Source organism: Anoplopoma fimbria, chromosome 3 (assembly GCF_027596085.1).
Source record: "Anoplopoma fimbria isolate UVic2021 breed Golden Eagle Sablefish chromosome 3, Afim_UVic_2022, whole genome shotgun sequence".
Classification (NCBI taxonomy): Eukaryota; Metazoa; Chordata; class Actinopteri; order Perciformes; family Anoplopomatidae; genus Anoplopoma; species Anoplopoma fimbria.
Window position 1 is genome coordinate 4608525 of NC_072451.1, and position 15887 is coordinate 4624411.

Consider the following 15887-nt stretch of genomic DNA (forward strand, 5'->3'; position numbering starts at 1 on the left):
CTCAGTAACAAGTTGATGGATGAGTTCTGCTTTAATATCTGGACATGTATCAACACATTTCTACAAGATAAAGAAAGTCAGTGTTTTGTTTTAATTTCTTTTCAAAGTTCAGTTCAGTTTTTGTACACAGTAGTGGACCGTTAAGATCAGCCAACTGCTGGAACTTTTTTGACTTTTCTGTGTTTTTCTACCTTTTATTTCCCGTTTGTCACCACTTCCTTTGTGGGCTTTGCGCCGTCTGACCCATTCCTGATTCTTTTGTAGGCATTTGCCATTTCCTCTGTAGTCTCACTTGTCACTTCCTCCTACTCTTCAGTCGCTTCCTCCATCTCTTCGTCCTCCATGTGATCATCTCCCGCCTCGATCTCCATCACATCACAGCTTAGCTCCTCTTCCTCTGCAGTCTCCTCGTCCTCCTCTTCCTCGCTCTCCCTCTCGTCTGAGTCCGGTTGGGAGGTCGTGATCGTGGTCCGGCTGTCTGACGGCAGTCCGGTGCCGAGCTGAGACTGAAACCTGTGTGGCCCCAAACCGGAGCCAAAGTGTTGCCAGATCATCCTGCAGGAGTCGTGTTTTTTCATGTGCTGGGAGAATGAACCAGAGTGAGAGAAACGCTTCGGGCAGTTATTGCACTGGTGGGGTTTCTCACCGGAGTGCAGCCTCGAGTGTTCGGTCAGGTGGCGTTTGTGTTTGAAGGCCTTTTTGCAGATGTTGCACTCGTGTGGTCGTATTCCTGCAGACGAGAGCAAAGAAGAGTCAGACAGGGAATCGTACTGCCTTGGCCTGCAAGAAAGTGTTAATACTGAGACTGAGAATTGAAGTGGAGGAAAGATAATAAGTGGTTAAAAAAAATGCAAATACAAAAAATATCAAACAAGCTCCCCAACACCCTACCCGCTCTTTTCTGCCAGAGGTAAATACAATATTGACCAACGGCCTTAGAACAAGTATAAACTAATTATTATATTAGTGTTAAATGAGCACATGAAGATTTGAGGTGTGATTTTTAGATCAACATATACTTTATTGAGTATCTCATAAGTAAAGAATAAGTAGTAAATGTGTTGCTCTGTCTGAGCTTACTGTTAGGCCTACCTGTGTGTTCATATTTGTGCCTGAGCAGGATGTGGTACTTGCTGAACGCTTTGGAGCAAAGGTCACACGGGTAGAGGGCGTTGTTTTCCAACAGCCGCTTCTTCATCATTGTGGTCAAATTATTTTATGCCATGTGACAGCAGAAGGGCAATCATCTAAGAGTGAGGAAAATGAGCTCAGTCGTCCCTTTTTTTTTAATTGAATTGTCTGGGAAGTTAGAACGGGGAACGTTAATGTCTTCCTTTCTTCCTGATAGAGTTGTCCTTCAAACTTGTACTTCTGTTGCTGCAGTGGAGCTGCTCTGTGGTCACAGTCGTCACAGTAGAATAGATATAGGAGTTTCCTTAGCATGCTACCTTATGAGCTTTGATTGTGCTACACTTGTTTATTCTATGTACGCCATGCATACATACCGTTATGCTAAGCAGGGATCTCTCAGGTGGGCTTCAGACACCGGTGGGAAACGTGAAGGATCCTGGGAAATTGAGTTGAATGGCTCTCCAACGTCAACAGAGAAAAGGAGCATTACACCACATCAGCCTCTTTTTTTTTTTTTTTCCTAGAAAAACGTTTCATCTTTAAACTCAAATAGACACAAGTGATTGAAGGAAAAACAAGTGACAAGTATTTTATGAATGTATACACATGTCTCAAATGGCCTGAAGAGGCAACAGAGGTTATAGAATCAAGTGAAAGTCTAGAACTATCCAGTTGGATCACCTGATGTTCTCATCCACAGCGAGAAGGTCACAGTTTTGTTTTATTCTTTTTATTATCAACACTTTCACCAAACCAACATCCCTCCTGTTATTAAAGGCACCAAACACTGGGTCCTCACAGCAGTAGGGCCTCTGGCAGCATCAGAATGATGGGCTATATATGGGATATATATATATATATATAAATATAAATATATATATATATAAACCAATGAGAGGCAGCTCATCTGTGAGGGACGAAAGCAGTGGGGACATGTGTTTTATCTTGCTATTGACGTTGAAATTTTTTTTTTTTTGACTTTTCTTCATATTGCACAAGCAGCAGTTTTCCCACAGCGCACAAAAATAACACCATCAGGTGCATCACGAATATTCGTTAGAACTATCTAATGTCACTAGTCTGTCATTTTCCCAAGAGAAAAAAAATCAATGATGATATTTCATGGATTTAAATTTGGACAGAGCTCCAAATTCTCCTCAGCATTCAGAAGACAAATTACTAATCAAAGATTATAACTCAAACATTCATCAAGGACTGATGTTTTTCTCTTACAGGTTGTTGTTTTTTAGATTGCTTAACTGAATGGAACCTTAACTCTTGTCACCATTCCACCTTTTCCAGTACTGAAGTACTTTAGGAACAATTTAATAACCGTGATAATATCCAAATGAAATGCTGCATTCAGTTAAATGAGAATCAACATCAGAAGGACTCGACGGCTGAAAGCAACAACATGTTCAGTCTCACTTTAAGTCATGGAGACACAATCATTTATGGTTGGTGGAGATTCACGTTGTTCCTGAGGAGTTTTCTCAGTCGTCACTCAACCAGTGAGTGACTCAGCTTTTACAACAGGTGAAATATTTAAACACCAACAACAAATAGAAAATGTGCAGCTTATATCAGGTCCAGTCATTAAGTCATGAAGTGAATATATGTGAATCTTGAAATGCTGCTTTGGATCAGGATGATATCCAGAAATTCAACTCTTTTGTCATAAATGTTTCAAAGTAGATCATGAAATTTGAGGGAAAATTATTAGACAGCAATTTATATATTTTATACCAGTTTAGTTTGATGACTCTTTATTGTCAGCCAGCTGTTTTTTAAGCAGTGAAAGAAAACTGAACAAATGAGAGGAAAAGATAAAGAGGAATATGTAGCCATGACCAAAGCCTGAGGAGACAAGAAATATTTAACAACTAAAGAAATGAAATGTTTTCTAATGTGGAGCAGGTTTTAACCGAGCCTTTGTTTGTGAATGAGGAAACAACGTTCAGATTCACAGCGCTGCTCCTCTTCCTGGAATAAACCAGAGCTTGATCACCCCTCCCTCTTCCTCCTGCTCTCTAACACAGCCAGCTCCACTCTGTCCACATATTCCCTTGTTCCCTCCCCTTCAGATCTACAGTTTAAAGGAGAGGCGTAACCAACATGGTGGTGAAGCACAAGAGCTGACAGGCCCAGTTCACTGAACAAACACATGTTGTTCAGATCAGAAGTCAAAGTACAGACGCTTCTAAGGAAGTGAAACTCAGACAGTCATTGCCACAGAGAGGTGAAATGGCGCAGAAAGGAGTTGAGCTGGATCGGGAAACCTTCTCTTGTTCCATCTGTCTGGATCTACTGAAGGATCCGGTGACTACTCCCTGTGGACACAGCTACATGAACTGTATTAAAAGCTTCTGGGATGGAGAGGACGAGAAGAAAATCCACAGCTGTCCTCAGTGTAGGCAGACCTTCACACCGAGGCCTGTGCTGCTGAAAAACACCATGTTAGCAGTTTTAGTGGAGCAGCTGAAGAAGACTGGACTCCAAGCTGCTCCTGCTGATCGCTGCTATGCTGGACCTGAAGATGTGGCCTGTGATGTCTGCACTGGGAGGAAACTGAAAGCCTTCAAGTCCTGTCTGCAATGTGTGATCTCTTACTGTGAGAAACACCTCCAGCCTCATTATGATTCCCCTGCCTTTGAGAAACACAAGCTGGTGGACCCCTCCAAGAAGCTCCAGGAGAACATCTGCTCTCGTCACGATGAGGTGATGAAGATGTTCTGTCGTACTGATCAGCAGTGTATCTGTTACCTCTGCTCTGTGGATGAACACAAAGGCCACGACACAGTCTCAGCTGCAGCAGAATGGACTGAGAGGCAGAGAGAGCTGGAGGTGAGTCGACAAAACATCCAGCAGAGAATCCAGGACAGAGAGAAAGACGTGAAGCTGCTTCAACAGGAGGTGGAGGCCGTCAATCGCTCTGCAGATGAAGCAGTGAAGGACAGCGAGAAGATCTTCACTGAGCTGATCCGTCTCATGGAGGAAAGAAGCTCCGATGTGAAGCAGCAGGTCAGATCCCGACAGAAAAGTGAAGTGAGTCGAGTCAAAGAGCTTCAGGAGAAGCTGGAGCAGGAGATCGCTGAGCTGAAGAGGAACGAAGCTGAGCTGAAGCTGCTCTCGCACACAGAGGATCACAACCAGTTTCTACGCAACTACACCTCACCGTCAGGACTCAGCCAATCTGCAGACTCGTCCGGCATCGATATCCGTCCTCTGCGCTACTTTGAGGATGTGACAGCGGCTGTGTCAGAAGTCAGAGATAAACTGCAGGACGTTCTGAGTGAGAAGTGGACAAACGTCTCACTGGCAGTGACTGAAGTGGACGTTTTACTGTCCGATTCACAAGTAGAGCCCAAGACCAGAGCTGGATTCTTAAGATATTCACGTGATATCACACTGGATCCAAACACGGCATACACATATCTGTTATTATCTGAGGAGAACAGAAAAGCAACATTAATGAATGAACAACAGTCTTATTCTAGTCACCCAGACAGATTCACTACATGTTGTCAGGTCCTGAGTAGAGAGAGTCTGACTGGACGTTGTTACTGGGAGGTGGAGTGGAGAGGAGGAGTAGTTTATGTAGCAGTCGCATACAAGAATATCAGCAGAACAGGGAGCTGGGATGAATGTGTGTTTGGATTCAATGACAAATCTTGGGCGTTACGTTGTGACAAAAACAGTTTTATATTTTGGTTCAACAATGTCCAAACTCCCGTCTCTGGTCCTCAGTCCTCCAGAGTAGGAGTGTACCTGGATCACAGTGCAGGTATTCTGTCCTTCTACAGCGTCTCTGAAACCATGACTCTCCTCCACAGAGTCCAGACCACATTCACTCAGCCTCTCTATGCTGGACTTTGGTTTGTTATCATGGAGACACTGCTGAGTTCTGTAAACTCAAATAGACAGAAGTCATTTAAGGAACAGCGGGTTAAATTCTGTGTTTTAATTCTTAAACTCATTTTGTTTCCATCTTTGTTGCTGAGAGCTGATTTTTCTTCACCTGTCAATCAAACATTATGGGCGGTACTTTGACATCTTCTCATTATTGTTGTGTAAATGTTTGAGTCTCTTTAGGTGGCGCTCCTTCCTGTGTCTGTTTAGCCACGGAGGCTATCACTGCTCATGATGATCTTTATTTACCTGAACTGATATTTCTCTGCATGAAAACATAAATTTCTCTGAGCTCTTAATGTTTTAATATTATTTTAATTGGTGTTTGTGTTTATTGTTGTGTCTATTCAACTGCATGGGTCTTAAAGAGAGAAAGCACCAGAGCTTCTTTTATCTAAGATATTTTGTTCTCATCACTTTTTGTAAAGATATCCTAAAGTTAAATTATGTTTATACTTTTTGATGAATTAATTGTTGTTCTTGTTGTTTCCAAATTCTCATACAAATAATGTACTATGATGTATTTTACAACTAATTATCATGATCATAATCAATAAGAAAATCATTTATTATTCTCTTTTACATAACTGAGATTCTGGTCAAACAAATTGATTATGTGGATGAAGTGAATCTGAACATGAAATCATTGAACAAGAGTCATTTAACAGACTTTATTAATGGGATGTGAACAAACTGAAGGTTGACATGATAAATAAAGTTTTTCTTGTTTCAAGAATGAACAAAGTATTTTCTTTTTGTCTTATTTGCAGGGTATCATACAAAGCTGATGGAGAAAATATGAAACTAATATGAGAGAATAACTGAGTTAGTTTTGCTCCTGAAACACCACAAAGTACAGAGTTCATGTTTAGAGCAGAAGAACAGTCAATGTAACTCTTGTCTCACTATATACATGTCATGTCTCTCCAGTTTGTGCTTTAAACTGACTGAGTGTACAGATACTGTGTTGTTGTGGACACCTGCAGTGCTTTAACACTGACTGAGTGTACATCAGCACGGCCCACAGCGAGCAAAGCGCCATCATCAGGTGCATCATGAATATTCATTAGAACTATTTTAAGTCAATTTACCCTGAATCCACTCCGACTACAACATTCTGCTTTAATTGTGCAGCAGTTTGCTTTAGCTACAGGTACATTATAAGTGTACATTTTCATTACCTGGACATCAGGAGAGTTTTATGCTGATTTTTGCTCTCTCAATGCATTGTGGTCTCCAGACTTCTCTTCTTCCTGGTTAAAGAGGCATGAATAGCTGTGTTTGGTGGTCTTCTATGTGCCACCATCACACCATCATATAGACCTTCATTTTTGCTGCTTTAGGATGAATGTCTCTCCTTCTGTTTTAAAAAACAAATGAGTTTTTTACAAGACAAAACAATCCTGATTCCACTGAGCTTCATAGAGCCATTCAGCTCTTCAAAAAATTCAGATTATAACCTTTTTGAGTAATCTCACTGAATCCATTGATGGTCAAGATTCTCTTCTTCCTGGTTTTGTAAAGCTGTGTTTGGTGGTCTTCTTTTTTGCTGCTTTAGGAGGAACGCAGAAAACAATCCTGATTCCACTGAGCTTCATAGAGCCTTCAGCTCTTAACAAAAAACACAGATTATAACCTTTATTGAGTAATCTCACTGAGATCAAGATGTATTTTCAACAAACATAATAATAATCATGAAGTCATAATAATCTCTCATCTCCCATTTATCAAATGTGCTGAGTACAGCAGGAGAAATAGATCAGATACAAGACACACAAACATCAGAAACAATCATATATATCAATAAATTAAAGGTTTAAATTCATCCAATGGGATGAGACTGTCAAGCTTGAATGTCATTTGAAGTTCATACCTTTTATGAGTTTCATATTTGAGATACATTGATAAACAGTGTAGGTGTGTAGTTATCTTCTTGTTGACCATTTTACTTTCTCATAGAGCACAAAGAATAAGACCTACTCTGTTGTATGAAGCAGTCCAGGAGATACAAGGTCTGACTGACACACATGAAGAGACCACATTTACCAGCTGAAAACAAGCAAGTTTGACTAAATATAAAAACCCTTATGTCCCCATTTTACTAAAATTGATCTTGGTGTTGTACTCTTCTGATTTGTTTCAGTCAAGTTGGAGTTTGTAACATTCCCTGCATGTTTTTTAGCTTTGTATATTACAATATGTTTAAACAGAACATATATATATATATTTTTTAAGGACACCAACATCAGTGGTAAACTGATTTTACCAAGTTTACAAGGCATTTCATATCCGCACGTTAACTCAGTCTGGAAGTGGAGGAATTTGTGGGAAACATTGAGAAATACAGTCCAAAGCTTTTTTACTTTGGACTTTTACATTTTTTTAATCTACAATTTAAAGATTTTGGATACTACTGAACAACTTGGACTGTCAACTGGGCCATAACGACAACAAATATTCAAGTCTATAAAACAGTTTAGAAAATATGCGTTCATAGGTATTAGGAACAAAAACATTTTTTAAAGATACACTATGTAGAGCTGAACCAATAAGGAGATTAGTTAGTTGATTAGCAGCTTTATTTGATGACTGATATATTGTCTTTTATTTCAATAAAATTATTTTAAACTGAATATCTTTGGGTGTTAGATTTCTGTTCAGACACAACAAGTGTGAAAACCCTGTTCTAGGCTCTGTGAAATTGTAAGTTGGAGTTTGTAACGGGCCTTTTTTCCACTATCCATTTTATGGACTGAACAATTAAGTTTAAAAAGTTGTCAGATTGATCATTAATTACAAAACTCATAAGGTGTAGCCCTAATACTTTGTTTCCCAGCTATCACGTTTCGTCAAAACTACTTTTAAAGGCCACTATCCATTTAATGGACTGAACAATTAAGTTTTAAAAAATGTCATTTATTGATATTAATAACAAAACTATGCAAGTTCATAAGGTGAAGCCCTAATACTTTTTTCCCAAATGCTATCAAGTTTTGTCATGTTTTGTCATTCAAACAAAGCCACTCCCCACCACAACCACTGGTTCCCCTAAAACTGCCACAATACATCCAGTAAATGTAGACGTACATATACAAAGCTATACACGACTATGATAGCCTCCTCTGTGGACCAAGACCTTCCAGACATCCGGTTGTTGTCCTTTTAATTACATTAAAATGACTCCCTCATTCCTCTAGGCCAGGGGTCTTCAACGTTTTTCAGGCCAAGGACCCCCAAACTGATAGAGAGATGAAGCAGGGACCCCCTACCATATATATTGTATAAAATTGTGTTGTTTTATATTAAACTGGGCCTAGTGCCATGTATAAACATACCTTGTTATTGTGCATTCAATACTAAGCTATTCAAATAATACACAGGTTCATATATTCATGCTTTTATTTTAAACATGTGGAGGTACAGTGAGTAGGGTGGCCGTGCCACTGCCATTCATAAACACACCTTGTCAACTGATACCAATGCCAATATATACATTGTCTGTCAATTGCATGATAATCATGCATACAAGCTATTCAAATTGACGTTTTTATTTTAAACATAAATGTGGAAACGAAAATGAGTGATGGCCTATTAGTGCCACTGCCATGCATAAACATACCTGTTATCTTGCATACAATACTGAACTATGAAAATAATGGACAGATTCATGATTTTTATTTTTTTAAACATACATGTAGGGGGACATTTTTTTTTGCCAGGAATATCTTGCAAAAATGATTGCACAAGGATTCATGGGTCAGTAAATGTCGTTGTTTTTTCATTTATTTCTTCATTTTTTTAGCATTATTTTTTATTGTGCGTCCTTGTGTCTGGGATCTTAGTCAGCTGGGGACTGAATAGGCTCTCAGCCAATCACGGGGAACCTGACAGAGCCAGCATGTAACATGCGGCCTCGTGATTGGCTCAGCAGCGATAGGGGCGGGGCCTCCTCTTTGAGTGACAGGTCCAGGCTCACTGTGAGTGAACCGGTGCCCGGCTGGAGAGCTCCTGTGTGTGGAATGTGTGCATTTCTAACATCTTCTGCCTCCATTTATCCATCCGCTACAACATGTTGGATTCATGTTGATGTGTATTTAAAGACATTTACATTTGTGGGACAAAAATGGGGCGAAAAAAATATTTTAAAAATATGTTGAAGACCTCTGCTCTAGGATACAGAGTTTAGGATGGCTGTTTTGGACATCCCTCTATCAATATTTAAGCACATCCTGTCATGTTTTACATATTTGTTTTAGCGTGTTTCATTGTATTATAGCAATTCATTTTTCTCATTTAATTTCATGCTCTTGACCGTGTACATTTATTATATGCACCTAACACTGAAGCAAATTCCTTGTATGTGAAAATGTACTTGGCAATAAACCTTATTCTGATTCTGAACCAAATGAGGATCATCTTCTTAATATAATAATCAAGCGCTATCCCATATTGTTAATCAAGATCTACCACATATTTATTTTCAGGTTTGATGTCAAGTTAAATTAAGTTCCAAAATAATATATGCTCAGTTAAGGTTTCCTTCCCACTTTTTCACTCTAGCTATTACCTTCATCAACTACAACACCATCCCATTATGTTTTTAAATGACATGGTGTATGGAAAGGTAGAAACAAAGGAAATGCTCATTTTTGGCAATAGTTTATACGTTGACTTTCACAACAACACAAGTGAACAACACAGGGTAAGGCTGTATTCTTTAAAACTGGAGGATCATCAATCAAAAAACAATGCATTTTCTGTTACATACTATATAATGCATATCATACAAGTATGTTGAGTATGTGAAGGTTCAATGTGCAATGTATAATGTCCTTTTAAGGAAAAATATGACAGAAAATCATTTGTTGTTTATCTCCAAATCCTTTTACTTATACATCCTGGACAATTGTGTATCTTAAATGGTGATGTAGTACTGAAGTGGTAATCGTGAACACATACTATTTTTAAACAATCACGCCCTTCATATCAATCAAAATGGTTTTGTATCTAATTAACTATATTAAGTCCAAATGAAAAATATAACACTGACAAAGCAATTAAGGCAAAGAAACAAAAATGCACAATTCCAGTAAAGCAGTTATAGTCTTGATGTGTTAATAAGTGCAGTGATATAAAGTAACACAACATCCTATAAAGGCTCAAACAATTAATTGGCGACCTGCCCAAAGGACCTCGAAATATCCATTTTAACATTGTGGTCTGAGGGTGGCGCTGAAAGGAACGTCATGAGCTTAACAAAAGTGACAAGTCCATTTCCTTCATAACGATCCTTTGTTCAGCTTCAATCTGGAAAAATAGAGAAAAACAAAAAAGCAGGAGGTAAGATCAGAAGCTGAAGGTGTGTAAAGCATTCATGAATACATCAATAAATAATGCTTTAAGAGTTACAGTAACAGGTCTAGGTTTGCCAATAAATAGGTAAATAAACAAACAAATAAATGACCTAAGTTGTTTCCCTCTTCTTCCTCACTGGAGTCTGGACTGCTGAGGCCACTTTGATCTTCCTCTTCCAAAGGTCCAAGGATAGAGGCCTCAGGACCTAAAGCAGTCTTGTAGTGTTGGAGGAGCATTTGCAACCTCTCTGACACCTCTGAAAGTGCTCTTCTTGAGAGACAGCAAAGCCCTTCGTTTCCCTTGTCTACAATTCAAGAAACATTACAGATTACATTACAGACATGGTACATAGTCAGATTGTTCATGAGGCCACAGATGTTATGTTTTCCTTTTAACTTACCCTCCTCAGCCACTTTGTTTTTGAGAACCACAACCAAGTTCTTCCACCATGTGCCGTGTTGTGCCATCTCCAACACCGAAATGCTCACTTCCTCTCTTAGTCGCATTATTAACATGTCTTGGTCATGCACTTGTTTCTTGAAATCAATAACAAATATATACATGACTCGAAATAGAACTTATACTTTGGAAGATTTTAAACTCACAACAATTGATTACAGTGCTCTAATTTGATTTGGTCCAACATTTACTCAGGAAATTCAAACAAATGTCAACTCATTTGGATATCTACCTGTAGCTGAGGCTTGGCGTCGCCCTCCACACCTCCCTCTCGGCTTGCCTCGTACTACACAGTCCCTCTTAGAGATCTGTGGAGGGTCTCCTCCAGAACGCGCTCTTTTCCTCCCCTCAGCTGCTCTCTGTGTTAAAGTAAAGTAAATCTTGTAAAACTGATGTTCTTAAACGTACTGAAACCAAAGGACAGGTAACAAGTGAAAGGAAAAACCAACATAGTGTGTTGGTTAGGTGTTGAACAGCTTAAAGGTGCCTTGGCATTGCATCTCTCAGTCTCTGTAACTCTCCTGGACGGATGGAGCTTCATTCTTCCAAATGATTCCCTCATTTGGTGTTTGGATAATGTTGGTGGAGAGCTCCAAGTCTCTTATACGTGTTCAACTTGGTTGAGATGTGGTTGTCACTCACCTGCATGTTTAAGTACAAAATGAAGCAGGTATATAAAAACACTCACCTTGGCTTCAGCTAGAGTCTGGTCAAGTTTCATATCAAGGGCCAATGCGTCTCCCCTCTTGGAAGTGGGGATCCTGGGGGTCAGGGGTGTGTTTGGTGGCCATGGCAACACGGACAGACGTTGTACAGACAGAGAGACAAATACAAGGCCGGACAGACAGGTAACAACAGATACACAAATAGACAGATTTTGAGATAGATAGAAAGAAAGACTGAGAGTTAGATACAGATATATACAGGGATAGATAATGAGATGGATGGGTTAATTGTGAGATAGACGGAGAGAAAAATAGAGGTTGGCTCTTAAAAGTGCCTTTGGGTTATAAATGAAGTGAAAATCAGTTGATGGTTGGTTGATACAGGAGCTGCAGGGAGAACAGAAAAACGTTAACTATGTAGTGCAGGGTAGCTTTTTAAAATATATTTAGAGGTTTAAAAGGTGTCTATAAAAAGGTACAATAAAAAATATATTGTTGTTATTTTTATCCTGTTTTCTACACCGTTTATGGCTGGTCGATCGGATAATAGACACATTATGTTCTTAACATTTCAATTCACAGTGCAGTATTACGTTCCTGCTGTAACCACCAATCAGTCTGCAACACTTTTACGTTTTCATTGAGCTCCTTGGCTCCAGTGGAGGCTACGTGAATGACGTCAGCCGGCATGAAGTAGACGTGGACCCAATTTAGAAGCGATGGCCATCACACACATATGCAGTCTCGTTAATAACTGGTTTATCAACCGGGGGAATATATTTAACGTTACTTCATTTTAAAGGAGCCACTCATTTACAATAGTGTCGCATTGCCTACAGAGCCTATAGGCCATATAAATTATATAAAGATAACATACAGCATAGCTTTATCATTTAAAAACAATAAACCTCAATTAAGACACAAAAAAAATATGATCACTTAATACATATCAAATACCATAAGACCGAAATAGTGACATCTAAATAAAGAACTTAAAAAGAGAATACATCGTTTAATTGAATATTCAATAATGAAGCCGTTATAGTATTAAAAGGGAGGAAATAAGGAATAAGAAATGAGAATAAAAACAATACAGCTTCAGCTCTCCTGTCCAGAACTGAGTCGCCCAGACTGACAGAAAAAAACGTGGTGCAGGCACGAAAGATGCTTCCAATTGAAATACACAACTATCATCATTTTAACATTAAGTTTAAATTTCGGACGCTGAATGAAATGTTTTCTAATGTGGAGCAGGTTTTAACTGAGCCTTTGTTTGTGAATGAGGAAACAGATTCACAGCGCTGCTCCTCTTCCTGGAATAAACCAAAGCTTGATCACCCCTCCCTCTTCCTCCTGCTCTCAAAGACAAGGAAGTGAAACTCAGACAGTCATTGCCACAAGGAAGTGAAACTCAGACAGTCATTGCCACAGAGAGGTGAAATGGCGGAGAAAGGAGTTGAGCTGGATCGGGAAATCTTCTCTTGTTCCATCTGTCTGGATCTACTGAAGGATCCGGTGACTACTCCCTGTGGACACAGCTACTGCATGAACTGTATTAAAAGCTTCTGGGATGGAGAGGACGAGAAGAAAATCCACAGCTGTCCTCAGTGTAGGCAGACCTTCACACCGAGGCCTGTGCTGCTGAAAAACACCATGTTAGCAGTTTTAGTGGAGCAACTGAAGAAGACTGGACTCCAAGCTGCTCCTGCTGATCGCTGCTATGCTGGACCTGAAGATGTGGCCTGTGATGTCTGCACTGGGAGGAAACTGAAAGCCCTCAAGTCCTGTCTGGTCTGTCTAGTCTCTTACTGTGAGAAACACCTTCAGCTTCATTTTGAATCTCCTGCCTTTGAAAAACACAAGCTGGTGGACCCCTCCAAGAAGCTCCAGGAGAACATCTGCTCTCGTCACGATGAGGTGATGAAGATTTTCTGTCGTACTGATCAGCAGTGTATCTGTTACCTCTGCTTAATGGATGAACACAAAGGCCACGACACAGTCTCAGCTGCAGCAGAATGGACTGAGAGGCAGAGAGAGCTGGAGGTGAGTCGACAAAACATCCAGCAGAGAATCCAGGACAGAGAGAAAGACGTGAAGCTGCTTCAACAGGAGGTGGAGGCCGTCAATCGCTCTGCAGATGAAGCAGTGAAGGACAGCGAGAAGATCTTCACTGAGCTGATCCGTCTCATGGAGAAAAGAAGCTCCGATGTGAAGCAGCAGGTCAGATCCCAACAGAAAAGTGAAGTGAGTCGAGTCAAAGAGCTTCAGGAGAAGCTGGAGCAGGAGATCGCTGAGCTGAAGAGGAAAGAAGCTGAGCTGAAGCTGCTCTCGCACACAGAGGACCACAACCAGTTTCTACGCAACTACACCTCACCGTCAGGACTCAGCCAATCTGCAGACTCGTCCGGCATCGATATCCGTCCTCTGCGCTACTTTGAGGATGTGACAGCGGCTGTGTCAGAAGTCAGAGATAAACTGCAGGACGTTCTGAGTGAGAAGTGGACAAACGTCTCACTGGCAGTGACTGAAGTGGACGTTTTACTGTCCAATTCAAAAGTAGAGCCCGAGACCAGAGCTGGATTCTTAAGATATTCACGTGATATCACACTGGATCCAAACACGGCATTCACAAAACTGTTATTATCTGAGGAGAACAGAAAAGCAACATTTATGAGTAAACAACAGTCTTATTCTAGTCACCCAGACAGATTCACTACATATTATCAGGTCCTGAGTAGAGAGAGTCTGACTGGACGTTGTTACTGGGAGGTGGAGTGGAGAGGAGGAGTAGTTCGTGTAGCAGTCGCATACAAGAATATCAGCAGAACAGGGAGCATGAATGAATGTGGGTTTGGATTTAATGACAAATCTTGGGCGTTACATTGTAATGAAAACAGTTTTACATTTTGTTACAACAAAGTAGAAACTCCCGTCTCTGGTCCTCAGTCCTCCAGAGTAGGAGTGTACCTGGATCACAGTGCAGGTATTCTGTCCTTCTACAGCGTCTCTGAAACCATGACTCTCCTCCACAGAGTCCAGACCACATTCACTCAGCCTCTCTACGCTGGACTTTGGGTTTGTTCTTGTGGAGACACTGCTGAGTTCTGTAAACTCAAATAGACAGAAGTCATTTAAGGAACAGCGGGTTAAATTCTGTGTTTTAATTCTTAAACTCATTTTGTTGCCATCTTTGTTGCTGATTTTTCTTCACCTGTCAATCAAACATTATGGGCGGTACTTTGACATCTTCTCATTATTGTTGTGTAAATGTTTGAGTCTCTTTAGGTGGCGCTCCTTCCTGTGTCTGTTTAGCCACGGAGGCTATCACTGCTCATGATGATCTTTATTTACCTGAACTGATATTTCTCTGCATGAAAACATGACTTTCTCTGAGCTCTAAATTAATATTTTTTTAATTAATGTGTTTATTGTTGTGTCTATTCAACTGCATGGGTCTTAAAGAGAGAAAGCACCAGAGCTGATTTTATCTAAAATATTTTGTTCTCATCACTTTTTGTAAAGATATCCTAAAGTTAAATGATGTTTATATGTTTTGATGAATTAATTGATGTTCTTGTTGTTATCCAAATTCTCATACAAATAATGTACGATGATGTATTTTACAACTAATTATCATGATCATAATCAATAAGAAAATCATTTATTATTCTCTTTTTAAAGACACAAACAAATTGATCACTGTATGAATATTAATAAATCATTGACACAAAGTAATAATCACTGTACTAATATTAATAGTGACACAAAGTAATCATCACTGTACTAATATTAATAAAGACACAAAGTAATCATCACTGTACTAATATTAATAAAGACACAAAGTAATCATCAAAGAATATTAATAAAGACACAAAGTTATCACTGTACTAATATTAATAGTGACACAAAGTAATCATCACTGTACTAATATTAATAAAGACACAAAGTAATCATCACTGTACTAATATTAATAGTGACACAAAGTAATCATCACTGTACTAATATTAAAACCACCTGCAGTGAACACTAACTGAATTAATCATCACTTAATATTAATAAAGACACAATTAGATAATGCATCATTTGCATATTAATAGAACTAATCATCACTGTACTAATATTAAAGTGACACAACTGTAACTCTCTGCAGCCTGTTACCTGTTTAACAAACTGCACTGAGTATTTATACTTGTGCTCTGTTTATTTATACTGTGTTCTGTGTATTTATACATGTATTTACTTCTCTTCCAACACCATTTATACTGTGCTCTGAGTATTTATCCAGAGTTCATGTGGTCAAACAAATTGATTATGTGGATGAAGTGAATCTGAACATGAAATCATTGAACAAGAGTCATTTAACAGACT

At 39.4% G+C, this 15887-nt stretch overlaps 3 protein-coding genes and 1 long non-coding RNA gene across 5 annotated transcripts; 2 read left to right on the forward strand and 2 right to left on the reverse strand.

Moving 5' to 3' along the window:
- On the reverse strand, positions 1 to 1201 carry LOC129088596 (zinc finger E-box-binding homeobox 1-like). The gene is made up of 2 exons (XM_054595941.1): positions 1093 to 1201; positions 1 to 730 (listed from the first exon to the last, which is right to left on the reverse strand). Exons 1-2 carry the CDS (start codon positions 1199 to 1201, stop codon positions 306 to 308), a joined length of 534 nt encoding a protein of 177 aa, XP_054451916.1. The 3' UTR covers positions 1 to 305.
- A 1691-nt stretch (positions 1202 to 2892) lies between these two features.
- On the forward strand, positions 2893 to 5144 carry LOC129089259 (tripartite motif-containing protein 16-like). Its single transcript, XM_054596658.1, is given in 2 exon segments — positions 2893 to 5020; positions 5023 to 5144. Coding segments are annotated over 2 exon segments (1674 nt in total). The 5' UTR covers positions 2893 to 3375; the 3' UTR covers positions 5052 to 5144.
- A 4926-nt stretch (positions 5145 to 10070) lies between these two features.
- Positions 10071 to 11820, reverse strand: LOC129089275 (uncharacterized). Of its 2 annotated transcripts, none has more exons than XR_008531128.1 (5): positions 11543 to 11820; positions 11087 to 11213; positions 10796 to 10931; positions 10532 to 10699; positions 10071 to 10347 (listed from the first exon to the last, which is right to left on the reverse strand). It is a non-coding gene; the product is annotated as an uncharacterized LOC129089275 (long non-coding RNA). The 2 variants fall into 2 exon arrangements; XR_008531127.1 differs by having other exon boundaries at positions 10505 to 10699.
- A 1104-nt stretch (positions 11821 to 12924) lies between these two features.
- LOC129089221 (tripartite motif-containing protein 16-like) lies at positions 12925 to 15154 on the forward strand. The gene has a single exon (XM_054596613.1). It carries the CDS (start codon positions 12960 to 12962, stop codon positions 14637 to 14639), a length of 1680 nt encoding a protein of 559 aa, XP_054452588.1. The 5' UTR covers positions 12925 to 12959; the 3' UTR covers positions 14640 to 15154.
- The last annotated feature ends 733 nt before the right edge of the window (positions 15155 to 15887 follow it).